This window comes from Tenrec ecaudatus, chromosome 16 (assembly GCF_050624435.1).
Source record: "Tenrec ecaudatus isolate mTenEca1 chromosome 16, mTenEca1.hap1, whole genome shotgun sequence".
NCBI lineage: Eukaryota > Metazoa > Chordata > Mammalia > Afrosoricida > Tenrecidae > Tenrec > Tenrec ecaudatus.
Window position 1 is genome coordinate 41,601,281 of NC_134545.1, and position 15,875 is coordinate 41,617,155.

Below are 15,875 nucleotides of genomic sequence, written 5' to 3' on the forward strand. Positions count from 1 at the left end.
ATGTAGCCAGTTGAGATGGGGGATGAGCTCTACCCTTCCTGAACTATTCCTAGCCAAGTCACTGGGCATGCTTGAAACTGCAACACGCACTCTGTTGCTTTTCTTTACGCAGATGCTTTTCCCAGCTTAGAGACATCGCAGAACTGGATGGAAGCGAGGCGTGTTCTAAATTTCCAATGGAAATAGAAAAATTACATTATTCCTTTTAAAGAATACTTTCTATGGCATGACCTGCTGTAGGATACAAAAATAGATACAAAATAGCATGCGCTATTTTGCCATTCTTGTTCAGAGTTAAACAAAAATAATATTTTGCAATTAGCATGAGCGGCCTTCCCATCAACTGGCAATGGAAACTCCTTCCCATAACAAGCCCAAGAAGGCCTCTCCTTTCCTCCTAAGCACAGTGTTAGCCCGGATGGTAGTTTTCCTTGAGACCAAAAAAGGACTGTCCTTTTTAAAATTTACTGGGGTGTTTTGATCCCATTTGGGGTTTATTTGCTGCTAGTGAAAAATATATCCGATTCCTATTCATATATCTATCCTTTGCAGAACTTTATATTTTTCTTTAGAGATGAAATCCGAATTGTAAGTAGTGTGGTCATTAGTTATCACCCCGAGATTTCACAAACTGCATGTTATTTCTGTTTTCACAAAATCACCAAGCTTCTTTCTTACATAACAATCATTTACAGTGAAGCCACAATATGCCTTTCCTGGGCTCTTTGGTGCTAATTTATTTCACAGTTTCCTTTGCAGATACCATCAGAGCGCCCTATCACATTGCTGCTGCTTCTCTTTATTGTGTCCTTTTGCTATCGCGTGTGTGTGATCTTTTCCTGAGAAATGACAGGTGGTGTTTCACCGCTTACTGGATCAGTGACTTATAGTCTCCGTGGCTTCTCTGTTGCCATTTAAAAATATGTAACATTTTATAGATGCCATCTTAGTTATCTGTAACTCAGGCTTTGTTACAGGAGCTAAGTCCCTACGTGACAACTTGGTTGTACATTTTTTAAAGGAGGAAAGAGATCTTCTTTGGAAACTATTTACCTTTAAATTGTAAATGAATGAAAAGCTCTCCGTTAGGAAGATTATAACATATTTTTTCCTGATATCTTGGTACATTGGACTGCATGAACATTATATTTATGTAAGTGATCAAGTTGTGGTGTTTAATAACATGTTAGTGCAGCAAAGAGAGCAATCCTTTTTGATTTATTTGAATATTTACTGGCTGACTTACACTGCTCTATATATTAGAATTGGTTTGTCAACAATTAACATTCTAGGGTTTTTATATAACCAATACTTTAGGTAATAGAGGATTATTAAACTGCAAGCAGTGTGTTAGAAATCTGCCCACTGGTAATAAACTTCGTATGTATAACAGGAGCTGAGAAATAGTGCTGTGTGTTTATGCACAGATGTAAGATGGATGGCTTGCAAACCAGAGGGCCTTGAAATTCAGTGCAGCCAGCAGGTGGCGATGCTCTTCTAGAAATGAAATTGAGGACTGGGTTGGTGTCTAGGTACTACCCCCTTCCCCCGCTTTCTGCCTTTTCTCTGGATTCACGTCTTCTCCAAAATAAACGTCTCAAACTTCATTCCTTTTATGAGGTGATATGCTTGCACTAAAATAGCACTTCAATTACTAAGATGTCCTTCAATCCAACTTGGTTGGTTTTAGTGTTCACTTAGAACAAAACCCACTGCCTAGATGTGCATTCTGGCTCATAGAGGCCCTCCTAGAGCACGTCTGAGGCTCACAGAGGGTTTCTGAGGCTGTAAGTCTTTACGACAGCAGACTGTAAATATCTACTAAAGCCTCATCTTTCTCCATTGGAGAAGCTGGTGGGTTTGAACTGAGGACCTTGAAGTTAGCTACCAGGGGTCCACACATAGAGCAAGTTGTACATTAGTGTTACTGGAGTATTCAAAAGAAGAATCATAGCAGAAGGTCCCCACTCCTGAGACTGGCTTGCTACCACAATCTGATTGTTGTTGCCTAGCAAGCCCCATATTTATCTTCTATTTATTCACCGAAGGAGCCCTGGTGGTGCCGTAGGTGAGCATGGGACTGATATCCACCAGCAGCGCTCTAGGCCAAAGACTGGGCAGCCAGCATCCATAGAGACGTCGTCTTGGTGAGCTGCGGCGCAGTTTGACTACAGGGTCTTTCTGAGTCAAAATCTACTGGGTGTCAGTGGGTTGAGTTTGGATTTGGGTTATTTGTCTACTCAAAAATAACCTTGGTGATGTCGTGGTTAATCACTCAACTACTAACCAATGGGTCAGCAGTTGGAATCCACCAAGCACTTCGAAAAGATGTGGCAATCAACTTCTGTAAAGGTCTGTTGATGTATAAAGGTCTGTGGAGCCATTGCCGGATGTGGGCTAGGGTGTCTACAGGTTGGAGCTGACTTGTTGGGCAATGAGTGGTTTCTTGACTTGAATTAACTCCTTGAACTTCACTCCACACCAGGATAATGAGGGGGGTAATTTTATAAAGACAGTTTATGTACTGAATTAATGTGCTATAGGTTAAAAAAAAGTAACAATAGGCTCTTTCACCAAGGATTAGCTAGGATCCAAATTAACCAAAGCATGTTGCTCTTCTGCCTGCGTCAAAACTACATCTCTAGGTTTGTTTTTGTTTTTGTGTTTTTATACGGTTGCCTACATAAAAACTTAGTAGCTTATCAACTTGGATATCAATCATACAAAAGAAGGACTTTTAAAATTATTCTTTTGTACACACACAGTTTAATTTTCAACCAGTTTTAAAATGCACTGATATGTCTTTGTACCGACATCCTTTTTGTTAAAAAAAAGCTTTCAATATTTCTTTTGCATGGAAGGTCTGAGTATAATAATCACAGACTTGTATTGGAGGTGATGGATTCATTGAGGTATTCGAAGTAGAGAATTAAAATAAATTCTTGGATAATTCATTTATCTGTTTTCTCCATTTTTAATTTCTCTTGTCATTTAAAAATTAGAAAGCAGTATTTTGAAAAATCTAGTAAAACTGTTTTTTATTTTTTAGTTTTTTTTCCACTGTTCTTGGGCATATTGAACTAGGGCGTGTAAGTCAAGGTCCAAATAATAAAATGCTATTTTATTAGCTTACATGCTTTTGCCAGAGGAAACCATAAAGGATCATTGATTAGGTAAAGACCAAGGAGTAGAAAGTTATGGGAACCATTTATTTTACAGGTAATTTACTTTTTATTTAAAACTTTGTTTTGGATGAAACAAATGTTCAAAAATACTCTGTTCAGGTTGCATGTGGAAGTGAACCCCTCCTGAGTTTCTACCCAGTGCTCTCTCATTAGGGGACGCAGCCCACTCGAGTAGGTGGGGACAGGAAGATACCCGACCAGTGAGATACCCCCCCGTGTGATACCCACCCCCTCGGTGAGATACCCTCCCCCCCTTGGTGATGTACCCCCGTGAGATACTTGCCCCCCATGAGATACCTGTCCCCCAGTGAGATACAGAGCATACCAGTTTCACAAGCCCCTCTTCCAATGCATTAAATAGCTTTATGTTCCTGTCACATACACTATCCAGAATAAAATAGAGAATTCCAATGGAACTGGACAATTGCCAGGGTCATCTGTCATTTTTAATTCCACATGTATGTGTCCCTTGTCTTGGGACCCTATACCTTTGAAGTAGCCAGAAAGAAAGCAGACTGAGCTTGGCAGCTTCAGGTAAACCCCTCTAAGATAAAATATCCATTCTTTCCCTTGAATTTTAGTCTCTATGCAGAAGGAAGAATGATTTTCAGAAGGTTTGATAATCACAAAATATTATACAAATCATGTCATTTGGAATTTAAAGCCTTATTCTTTCATACTTACATACATCCAATGATGGTCTCAAATGAAACGTCCTGTTCCAGCCAAACTGGCTCCTTGTAGTTCATGGGATTGTCCTTTCTCATTCTCCCTGCATTTGGGTGACACCTGGCATGTCCTTTTCACTTTTGACGGTTCCTCTTTGTTGACACACGGCACGAGTATCTCCAGAGCGCCAGGTTGTATGCTTGGCTCTGAGATACACAGGTGAATGCAGCTGACATCTTTTTTGTCCAACCCTTACTTCAAATCTTCCTTTTTCCTGAACATGCCAGATCTTCGACACTTAAAAATGAAAACTTCTGTCATGCAATCGGTTCTGACTCTTACTGAGCCTATTGGACAGAGTAGAACTGCCCTTTGGGCTTCCCAAGACTACAAAGCTTTATGGGAGCAGAAAGCTTTATAGCCTCAGAGAAGCACATGTGGGTTAGAACTGTTGACCCTTTGAGACCCTCGAGCATTTATTATCTCACCTTCCCTATATTACCACGTGACATCTGTTCTAATAGTGGCTTATGGAATTAAAAGTTTTTGATTCATCTATGTTTTAATGAATTTAAAATTTTAGATAGATACATATATGTTTTAATGCAACGATCTAATTTCTACAACTAGATTTGTGCCTCTCTCCTTTTCCCATCACTTTAAATATTTAAAAAGTAAAGAAAGCGAGGAAACAATACCCAGGCCCCGTCCAGCTGTTGCTGTCAGGTCCAGTTCCCTGAGTCAGTGGAGCAGGAGCAAGGGGGAGGGAGGGCCAGCGTTACAGACCACCCGGGTCTCGGGCTGGGATCCAGCTCTGCCTTCTCTGTGGTGTTTCTGAGTTGAGTCTGGTCGGAAATGGTCAATAATCACTTTTGACTCTATAGTTGTGTGATCTTCAGCCCTGAGTGGCCCTGGTGATATCTGTCCTGTCACAGAACATTAAATCCAGACTCATAAAAAATCAGAGCAGAATGGGTTCTTATAGTTAATCAATGCCATTCGCTGGTGTTGCAGGAAAGAAACAGAGGCCTAGGAGGGGGAATTCCTTACCAAGACCATATAACTGATAAAAGGCAAGACTAGAATCAAGGGTTTCTGATAGCTGTCATTGACTTAGACCCCGACTCAGAGTGACCATATGTACAATGGAGCAAAATGCTACTGGTTCTCTATCATCTCCATGAAGATTGTGGATCAGATCCTTGTGATCCACACTTGTTTGTTTGTTTGTTTGTTTGTTTTTTAATTAGCTGAGGTTCAGAAGTAGATCTCCAGTCTTTTGTAAGGAGTCCATCTTATTCTAGCAATGTCACTGAAAACTATTCAGTGTCATAGGGTGATGTTTAGTGGGAACCTACCCAGATGCTGCGCACTACCGGAGATTCAGTGATGTGTCGAAAGTACAGTTATATGCTAGGTGAGGAAGTCGGACATACAGTAATAGAAGACAAATGAATGCCCAACAAAAACAAGAAGATGCCAGAGGGGGTGTGTCATTAGAAACACTGAGGAGTTTTTTGTTTTGTTTTTTAATACAAGAGGGATCCTACCTTTTAACAATCACCTGGGAAGCCTTCCTGGAGGAAGCCAGTTTAACCAGTCCCTTGAAGAGTGGATATACTCCAATTAGGTGAAAAGAAAACGTGTGATAGAAGAGTGAGAGCTGTTTTTCCCTGTGCCATCCTTCTTCTGTGCTGTATGCCAGCATACACCAGACCTATGACCTTTCATGAAGAATTCCAAGGGAAGGCATGTCCTCAATCAGGCAGCACTTTATAGTTTCTTATAGTTTATAGAGAACAATGAAATTTTTAAAAATTAATTTTTAAAATTATTTTTAATTATATCATTTTATTGGGGGTTCTTACAGCTCTTATAACAATCATACATCAATTTTATCAAACACATTTGTACATATATTGCCATCATCATTTTCTTTCTGCTTGAGCCCCTGGTATTAGCTCTTCCTTTTTACCCCTCCCTCTCCACCCTCCTACCTTTATGGACCCTTGATAAATTATACATTATTATTATTTTCATATCTTACACTGTCCACTGTCGCCTTTCACCTATGTTTCTGTTGTTCACTCCCCCAGGCTGGCGCCCCGCGGGGGGTGGGGGATAGGAGATATGTCCATCATGGTAATGGGTTCCTGGTTTCTCCTCCTTTCCCCCCATTTTCCCCCAACCCTCATGGTAGCACTACTCCCATTACTGTCACTGAGGGGTTTAACTGTCATCAATTCCATGTATAAAGAGCTCTTATCTGTACCAGTGTACAAGTGTTCAGGTCTAGCTGGATTTTTAATGTAGAATTGGGGTCATGATAGTGGAGGGGGAGGAAGCATTAAAGAACTAGAGGAATGATGTGTTTCCTTGTGACCCTTCTGTGAGGGACTGTCAAATTGTCTACAGGTGGGCTTTGAGTCTCCTCATTTGCATCAATATATCAATATAGGTGTTTGTTTGGGGTCCTCTGATGCTTGATAACGGATCCCATCGACACCTCGAGCACACGGGCTGGTTTGCTTCCTCCATGTGGGCTTGCTGCTTCTCTGCCAAATGGTTGTTTGTTTAACTTCAAGCCTTTAAGACCCCAAACACTATAGCTCTTAATCACTCGACACCATCAGCTTTCATACTTCAGCGATTATGTCAGAAAGGTGAACATCACAGAAGGCCGGGTTATTAGAACAAAGTGTTCTTGCATTGAGGGAGGACTGGAGCAGAGACCCATTGCCTGTCTGGCTAATATTTAACATTTCAATATATGTACATAGACCTCTGTCCATATTAATATATTTACATATATGCATGCCTATATTTGTACTTCTATAAATGTCTTTTGCCTTGTAGTTCTTTCCTCTATTTCTTTTTCCTTTCCTCCTGTCCCACTAGCGATGCTTATTTGAGGCTTAATACTGCCCTCATTTGATGCTTAATACTTTCTCTCGGCTACATTGCACTTGATCAACACCCCCACCCGACATTCTACCTCCTGCTCACCATCTATTTTACATCTCTTATTGTTCCCTTGTCCTTGGATTTTTTGGATCCCCTCTCCCTTTCTCCCACCTTCTCCTCTCCCATGTCCCTCTAGATTGTCAACCCTGCTATTTTCTCCTTGGGATTGGTTATCCTGCCTATCATATATGGATAGACATGAGATAAAAGGAGAAAACGGGGGCTGGGGTGAAGTCTATAAATAGTTCTGGGTCTGTCTGCTGACCTTTCTGGTTGTTTTCCAATCGGATCTGGTGAAGCGCCACACCCAGCCCACCAATTCTGAAGTCTATTTTTGGGATTCCTCGGGAACTTCATTGCTTTGCTCCCTTGCTGTTCCATTGCGCTCTTTTCATGTTTCACTCTGGTGTGTGGGGGTGGGGGGTGCAGGCAGGGGCGGTCAGACTGGGCACAAGACCCACATGTGTCTCCCGTGCTGCCTCCCTTAGCACTGTGGGCCAGTGAGGGGCATTGTGTCTCGCAGTGGGGGCAGCCCCATGGTCCTCTCTGTGCATTGGCTGCTCCGAGCAGGAGTTAGTGTGGTCTTGAGCCAACGACATTGGCCTTCTTATTCTTTATCAGTAAAGAGAGGGAAGGCCAGAACACCTCCGAACCCCTTTCTGGCTCGCCTCCTTTTCTCTAGTTCTGGTAAACATAATGGACACCCTTTTACGCGCTAGCAGTCTCTCCGTGTTGCACAGGACAGGTCTGAGATACATTATGGCAACATTCCCATAGTGATTTGTTTGTTTGTTTGGCTGGTTAGCATATTTAAAGACCAGGGTTAGAGAACAGTGGAGACAGGATTGAGGACAGTGGAACCCTTGAGATCATGGCCCTTAGCAGTCACCCTTTAGGCATGAAACTAAACTCATCTCCATCTCTCAATTTTCAGCCAAGTAGTAGATAAGCCTGGCAACTGAAGAGCAGTACTAGGGGGGTGTGCACTTCCAGGAATAATCAGCTGTTCGACATCAAAAGGACAGTGTTTGCCCAAGGACGAAGTTCATTAGTCAGGAAGCCTTAGGAATGGAGACTAGGAATCACAGGTAAAAAGTGAGAGAGACCATGTTATATTTTAGAGATTGTGAACAATGACACGAGAGACAATGTGTATGAATTGTTGAATGGAAATCAAGCAATGTATTAATTATTCAATGAAAAAGTATTTTTCTCTGTACACCTTTACTCACTTCACACTCAAACATTTTAAAAAGGCAAAAGCAAAGGAGCCTTGGTAGCCAGTGTTTAACTGCTCAGCTGTTATCCGAAAGGTCAGTGGTTCAAGCCCGCCAGCCCCTCAGCAACACAGCGTTCTAGTCGTCTGCTTCTGTAAACATTTCCAACCTCCCCATCACTGTGCTGGCAGTCCTACTTTGTCCCCATGGTTGCTATGAGTCAGAATCAGCTCAGTAACAGTGGCTTTTAGTTTTATACCCTTAAGAAATATATTCAATGTTGCATTGAGTGTGAAATCACAATCTGGATTGGTCCTTACCTCCCAAGGTTAAGAGCATACAGTATTTCTAAAGTGCTCCAGCAGACAATTTTCCATCATGCAGTGTTCCTGGGTTGCACTCAAAGCCCATGCGTGCTACTTTCATCTGCGTTCCAGAGAAAGTATCAGTGCAGCCATCTGGAATACACTTTAGGATTCTAGGGGGCTCCTGACACAACCAGCTCAATGAAAGATACAGTGTTTATGGGTAAGCTGATAAAAATGATGTTAATAATAATGATTCAAATCTCTCTGGAATCTTCTGGCTTATAAACCCTTTCCCTTCCCTCCCCCCAAATATATACGTAGTCCTCAAATAGCAGAATCATTGGGGCAAACATTAATTTTTAAAAATGTAAACACCCAAGTGAAAATATGATTGACATCTTCAGGTAGTCATGTTTATTTGAAGCTGTTTAGGGAGAGAAGAAAAGAGAGAGAAGGGAAGTAATAATTTCAGTCATAACAGAGAAACAAATAAAACTAGCCCCAAAGTGGAAATGGAAGTCAACATCGTGTTAACCATGAGAATTTGATGTGAGGTGTGAGAGCCCTGACCCTTTCTCTTGTTTCTGTTTCTCACTCTGGACAGGTGGCAAATCTCAAATACCTAAGGCAGCATGATCTTTTCTCTATTCCCCTGGATTTCTGACAATTTGTAAATCCACAAGGAAACACTCACTGATGTGTAAGGGCTGTCCTTAACAATCCCATGTAAACAGCACGAAGCTATCAAAATAAATACCTCATGTTTCATATTGGCTTTATTCAGTACAGGAGAGCAAGTCGACGCTCAATGGTAAATAGAAACTAAGGGCACTTGCTTGTAAAGAGAGGAGAGTCTGAGCACTAATCAAGCTAAATGGTAGATGAATGAATGCTTATTTATTTGCTTGTTAATCGTGATACAAAAATAAAATCCGTGATGCACAAAATATCAGAATTGTTAGTGAAGTTAAGATTGATAGTGTTTTGATGCTGGTGTTTATGTAAGGACACCAAAATTTTGGCAGTAGCAGCCATTTATGGGAGTACTTTCAATGGGCCAGGATGGTACCAGGTATTTTACAGTCATTTTCTCATGATACCGTCCAGAAGGGCACCATTTGCACTACACTAAATCCACATCTACTTGATAAGCCGTATTAGAGAAGAGTGCCTTTACAAGCTCCATAAATTCCATCACAGCCCATTTTGTCTTTGTTAAATGCATCAGTTGAAAATTATAATCCCTTTATTCACAATGATCATTTTAGACACACAGCTTAAAAAGATTAGCATTAACTTAAAAAAAGTATTAGCATGTTTATATCTATTAAGCACCATTGCTTTGTAGTCTCCAGATGATGGTTTTATTAAGTATGCTTCAGAAGGGGGAAATCAAGGATAATTATAAATTATAAATACATAATTCATTGGGATAAAATGATTTTAATGGGATAGATATGGAATTACCTATTTACTCAAGAAAATAGCACAGAGGTTCTGATTAAGACCGTCATCTAGTATATATGAAATTCTGGCAAAATGGATGGGGTCTATTTTCCTTTCTGAAACTACTTTGATAAGAAATGCATCAGAAGCTCATCAGTTCGGCTTCCTGTTAACAAAGAGACAGCGGCCGTCTGGATCATTCTGGATTCACAGTGAATCTGCCACACTAGGTACCCTCCAAGGAAAGCGGTGCCAGCTTGACAAGGGGCAGATGAATCCAGGAGTTATTGTGCAGAGGTTTAAATCTACGCGGCAGCTGACGGTTGAAATAATCATCTATATATCGCTCCGAGCTAGCTGGGGAAAGGTTGAAGCTGTATATTTCCCACATATCGAGGCTAATGGTGAATCTGTTGTCTTGTACAGGGTTCTTGCAGGGCGGACTCGCAGCACACCCTGACAGCTTTGAGGAATTGCTCGTGGTGGATGTGGCTCGCCTTGATTCCAAAGTACTGGGAAAATGAATCTAACTTAGCTGGAGTTGGAAAAGGGGAAATGTGGCTAGCTCATATTCTCAAAACCAAGAGAACCGGAAGAACTGATAACCAGTTGGGTGAAAGGGAGATTAAAGCCATTAAACTACCTTCACCCCTCCTGGCCTTTCTGAATCAGTGTCCTTCTAGTGGGTTCCATGCGTGTTTTGTTGTTGTTTGGTTGTGTGGCAGACTGGGAAGAGCATTGTCCCTTTGGACAGAAGGACAGCTAGGAAACTGTGAGACCGTAAGGCAGAGCAGGAGTTTGCAAATATTTCTCTGTTGTGGGCCAGACAGTAAATATCTTGGACTTTGTACCCGTGGGTCTCATGTAGCCACTCAACTTTGTCATGTGTAGAGCAAAAGCAGCATCAGGCAATATGTAAACTCAGGACACATCATGACTGTATACTCATCAAACTGTACTTTTTGCCACTGATATTTGAATTACAGAGAGTTGTAATGTACTGTGAATTTTTTTTCAACCACTAAAAAGCCATCCTTTGCTCATTGTCACATGAAAGCATGTGTACTACCGCAGTTTACTGACCCCAGAATTTCAGACTGAGTCAGAATGGCTTTGATGGCAGTGAGTTTGGATTTTGATTTTGACCATGAGACAGACAGACAAGGACTCAGGAAGCCAACTGCTAGGAGTAGGTCTACCTCTCAGTCCCAGAGCGGTTGTAAGCGGTTGGCAGTGAGGTAGAGAGGAAGAAAAGAAAGGTTGGTAAGTGATCCTTTCTGTCACACTCCTGTATATTTTCCCAGTTTAATTTTCCTTTTAAGGAAAAAAAAATTTAACTTTCATGATCTGCTGCTTTTGCAGTTCCCAAAATCTGTAGCAGTGATTCAGGGAAATTCTTGCAGGTCTCATTTCAATTGTGTATCTACTTTTGTAATTGCATTGTTAATATCTCTGTCTTGTTTCTGATAAGCTAATTCCTACTGATCTTTCCCTGATACTTCTCTTTGCCTTTGAGGCAATGGAGACAGTCTGTTTTAAAACCAAAAAAAAAGAAAAGAAAGAAAAGAGCCCAAGACAAGTAGATCTCCAAAAGGGATTTTGTAGAACATTGAGCAGGGCAGAGCACTGGGCAAGTTATTAAGTGAAATCTAGATTTTAGTGAATGTCTATGAGTTGAAATTCCAGGTACCAGCATCTTTCCTGAATGTTGGACTTCCCAGGATCTGTACATTACATGGAGTATGTGGTTTGACGTGGAATCTGTGTGCATGACAGATTCTTTGATATACCCAATTTGAATCCTTTAGACATGCAATATTTCCATAGAGAGCATTTCATTCCAGGTTTATGGATTTCTGTTAATATATTTACATAGGATTTTTTTCTCTCGCACATGTAGTCTTTCATTACTTTGTATTGATGGACTCAAACTTACACAATTCAGGTTTCTTAAGCAGTGAATAGAGCCAGAAATATACCCTGTGATTAGCTTCTACATCACCTATTGTTCCTTACATTCTCCCTCACCACTCTCCCATTAGCTCCACAAAAGCTAGAAATGGAAAAGCTCCAACAAGCCTCCCCTTCCTGCCCACTCAGACTCCTCCCTACAGCACCAATGTGTGCATGCGCAGCACCCTGGTGCCAGTGAAAGACGGGACCCTCGAAGAGACTTTTCTATTTTTAATTTACATAATGACAGATTTCTTTTTAGCATTTTCGGTTTTCTAGATATAAACATACATGGATATATATACACATGTACACATGTATGTGTGTGCCCATATGTGTAGTTGTCTATATATGTGTATATCTATATCCAGATATCTCATATTTTTCAGCAAGGGGTTACCAGGTTATCTTGCATGATAATGTATATGAGGAAGTGATTATTAAGTTGAGTAGCATTGTATATATTTGGAGTCCCTGGGCAGTGCAGGGTTAATGGGCTTTGTTGTTTATCAAAAGGTAACAACAAGAGCACCTTAGAGCACTGGTTCTCAGCCTTCCTAATTCTTTGACCCTTTAATACAGTTCCTCATGGTGTGGTGACCCCCAACCATAACACTATTTTCATTGCTACTTTATAAATAATTTTGCTACTGTTATGAATCATAATGTAAATATCTGATATACTGGATGTAATTTCATTGTTGCAAATTGAACATAGTTAAACATAATTAAAGCATAGTGATTAATCACAAAACACTATGTAATTATGTATTGTGAAATATTTGTTTTCCAACAGTCCTAGGTGACCCCTGTGAAAGGGTTGTGACCCCCCAAAGGGGTAGTGACCCACAGGTTGAGAACCACTGCCTTAGAGGTACCTGAGAAGAAAGACCTGGAAATCAAATTTTGGAAATAAGACATTGAAAATCTTGTAGAGCACAGTTCTACTTTGACACGCATGGGGTTGCCAGGAACAGAATAGCTTCAAGGGCTACCATTGTTTCATATATATATATATATATATATATATATATATATATATATATATATATATATACACACACATACACACACACATATATACAATTGTTTCACATATATCTATATGAAATTGTCACTTGGGGTGTGCTTTTGAGGAACAGTGTTCTTCATCCTTTCATTATCTGTCTTAGTATTTATTGACTGTTATCTTTCTAAATTAGTTTTATAGATTGATCTACACAATAATCCTGAACAGTGTTCACTAACGTGCTTGGCAATGTATTTTACCTCATGGTTGTTAGACCTGAAACTCTCATCTCAAGTACGTCTTTCACTTTTGCTCCCCTGCTGCGTGAGTCCTGGGGGGCTATGCATTGGGTTGGTAATCACTAGATCAGCAGTGCAAACCCTAGCCACTCCCAAAAGAAAGATGAGGCTGCGTGCACTCATAAAGACCCGAAGTCTCAGAAACCCACACAGGTGGTTCCACTCTGACCTATAGGGTCACTCTGAGTCACAATCGATGTAAGAGCAGTGAGGTGTTTTGTTTTGTTTGTTTGTATGTTGGATTGTTTTACTACTGACCCCAAGCCTTGAACTTGGCATTGGTGTCTAATTCTAGCTACGTTTAACTGCTCAATCTCATGATGGACAGATGGCTCCCCCTCGCCATAGGATTCATGTCAAAATACTTATATAGTTGACCCTTAAACAACATAGGTTTGAATTATGTGGACCAACTTATATATGAGTATCAGCTTAAAAGACGAAGATAACCGTCTTCTCGTGTGCGGGTTGGCGCTCCACGGGAGGGCTGCTGGAGAGAGGGATTGTACACCCAGAGATGATGAGCATCACGCGGCGTTTTCAGCAGAGGTTCGCAATACCTGGGCTCACCTTGACAGCAGCAAGAAAAATAATCCTCAGAGAAGTCGCCCTGTGTCACTCAAATCGATGAGGCTCCAGGCTCATCTGCAGATTATATGCAGATTTTTGACTATGTAGGTGGTGGCCATACCAATCTTTGTGCTTTTCAGGGGTCAACTATGTTACCAAAACTGACACAAAGAGCAGTCTACTTGGTATTATTTGTTAGTAATACCTAATAGTGTTATTTTTTGTTTTGTGGGTAAGGAAACAGCCACACCTTCTCATGAGGCCAGCTTGTGTCCCATGCAGCAAGGGTTCTGGTAGTCTATGACCGACAGGGCATGAACCATCTCTCAGTAAGACAGGCCCCACTCTGTGTTCCCACCCAGCAATCTTGGTCTTGTGGTCACATTGCGAGACCATGAGAGGTAATTGACCCAGACTTTCTGGTGAACATCTCTTCTGAATATAAGAAGTCAGATCCGTGTGGGTGTTTAGTCCATTGTCAACTAGATGTTCCCATATAACTGCGTTACTCTGAATTACATGGGGTTGATTTTGATCAGACATAAGATAGAAAATGGACTACATAATCTCAATTCCAGCATTTCCCCCCTCTCTTCTTCCTTTAAAGAAATATCCATAGGCCCGAGACAGTGTGACTGAGGCTTCGAGGAGATGCTGTGCGTCACCCTTTCTGAGAAGACACAAACACTTGGTAGTTAATGCCAGTTAGACAGTAGGCTCACCGCCAACGTGGCTGACCATGCTGTTGGTTGGGTCTGGAAAACAATAATTTAACATTGAGAGTCGATGGTTTCGAAGAAGAGGATGATTCAGTAGGACTCAGTTGTGTAGACTTTAGCAGATAATGGGTTTGATCCAGCCCTAACATGATTTTTTTTGTGTGTGTTTGTGAATATTATGTGAGAGAGGAGAACTTCATATTTTTCTGAAGCTTATTGGCCAACTTCTGAATTTCCACAAATAGCATCCTTATTGATATCAATTTAAATAAAAAGCCCCCCCCCAAAAAAAAGAATGCCAGATGTCACTGGGATAAAGGAAAAGAAGAAACGCCTGCGAGAAATTTCTATTTTAATTTAAATGCAAGGTTCTATTCAATGTTAAGATTGGGTCGGGACTTTTATTATGAAAATTACCACAAGGATTAATTTCTATTTTCTTTTTCCCTTATTGTTTGGCAGTCAAGGTTGAAGCCAGATCACGCTATCCCAAAGACCCATTTGAGTTCAAGATTGCACCTCCCAAGTCTGGCCTTGTGACTGAGTCAGGTGAAGGAGTGCTGGAACAAATTCCCATTGTCAGTTACTACAAAGTCTGGCTGTGTGCCCCTGTACCCCCACATTGTACTGTAACATGCTGAGCTCACCGGAAGAAGAGCGAGTTGCACTACTGTGGCTTTTAGCATGGGTTTAGCTTTCTGGGCAGCAGAACACCAAACAGAAAAGCTATAGAACACAATAAAGAATCATTAGAGCCACTGGACCCCCCAATGAGCAGCTTGCTCAAACCTTCAAAGGAAGCCTTGTTAGCTAGATGCTTTTGCTCTCAAACCACTTTGCATGACTCTTACTCTTGAGTGATTCCAGTGTGAATATGCCAGTACTAATGACCTGTTAAGTGTATACAGATGTGAGTTTCTCCAGATGTGGCGATTAATAATATAACAGAGATAGCCTGTTAACTCATGTTTATGGGTTGTTTGCCTTTTATGGCATTTCTGACTTTAGTTGCTTTGATTCTTTCTGGTGTTGTTGTTAGGCTCTGGCCAACAAACACACCTTCAAATGCCAAAGGGCACCGTCCTCTGGGCTTGGTTGGGGAAATAGGGAAGAGCGAGTGTGGCCAGGCTTGAGCCAAGTGCTCGGTAGATCACACGCTGCCGTGGGGACTGAACGTTGTAGTCGTTGCCCTCTTTTATTCCCATGGCCTTGTAAAGAGACCCTAATGACCCTTACACAGAGTTGGCAAACTTGGTTAAAGCAGAAAAAGAAAGGTATTTTTAAAAGCAGTATCTTGAGAGAAAAAAAGAAAGACAGAGAGAAATATATGATCTTTCTCAAGTAAGCTCAGCATTCTAGCCAGTACTTCTGGAAGATGCTGCCTTTCATTCGCTTGCAAACAGAATGCCAATGAGAAGCTGAGTAACACGTTGCTACAGATGTTCGACTCTTGCATTAAGGCTGTTGGAATTACCACCACATCTTAAATCAATTCCCAGAACATTGTGTGGAGGTTATGTCATTGAAATAATGAAT

At 41.0% G+C, this 15,875-nt stretch overlaps 1 protein-coding gene across 3 annotated transcripts in view; it reads left to right on the forward strand.

Moving 5' to 3' along the window:
- KCNMA1 (potassium calcium-activated channel subfamily M alpha 1) overlaps nucleotides 1-15,875 on the forward strand; it is a 992,499-nt gene that overhangs the window by 845,708 nt on the left and 130,916 nt on the right. Inside the window, exon 19 of one of the 3 annotated variants that reach the window (XM_075533801.1) lies at nucleotides 14,802-14,888. The exons of the other annotated variants lie outside the window; for them this stretch is intronic. Within the exon in view, the coding sequence (XP_075389916.1) occupies nucleotides 14,802-14,888 (87 nt within the window). The remainder of the gene's footprint in view (nucleotides 1-14,801; nucleotides 14,889-15,875) is intronic. 3 annotated transcript variants of the gene reach the window in all.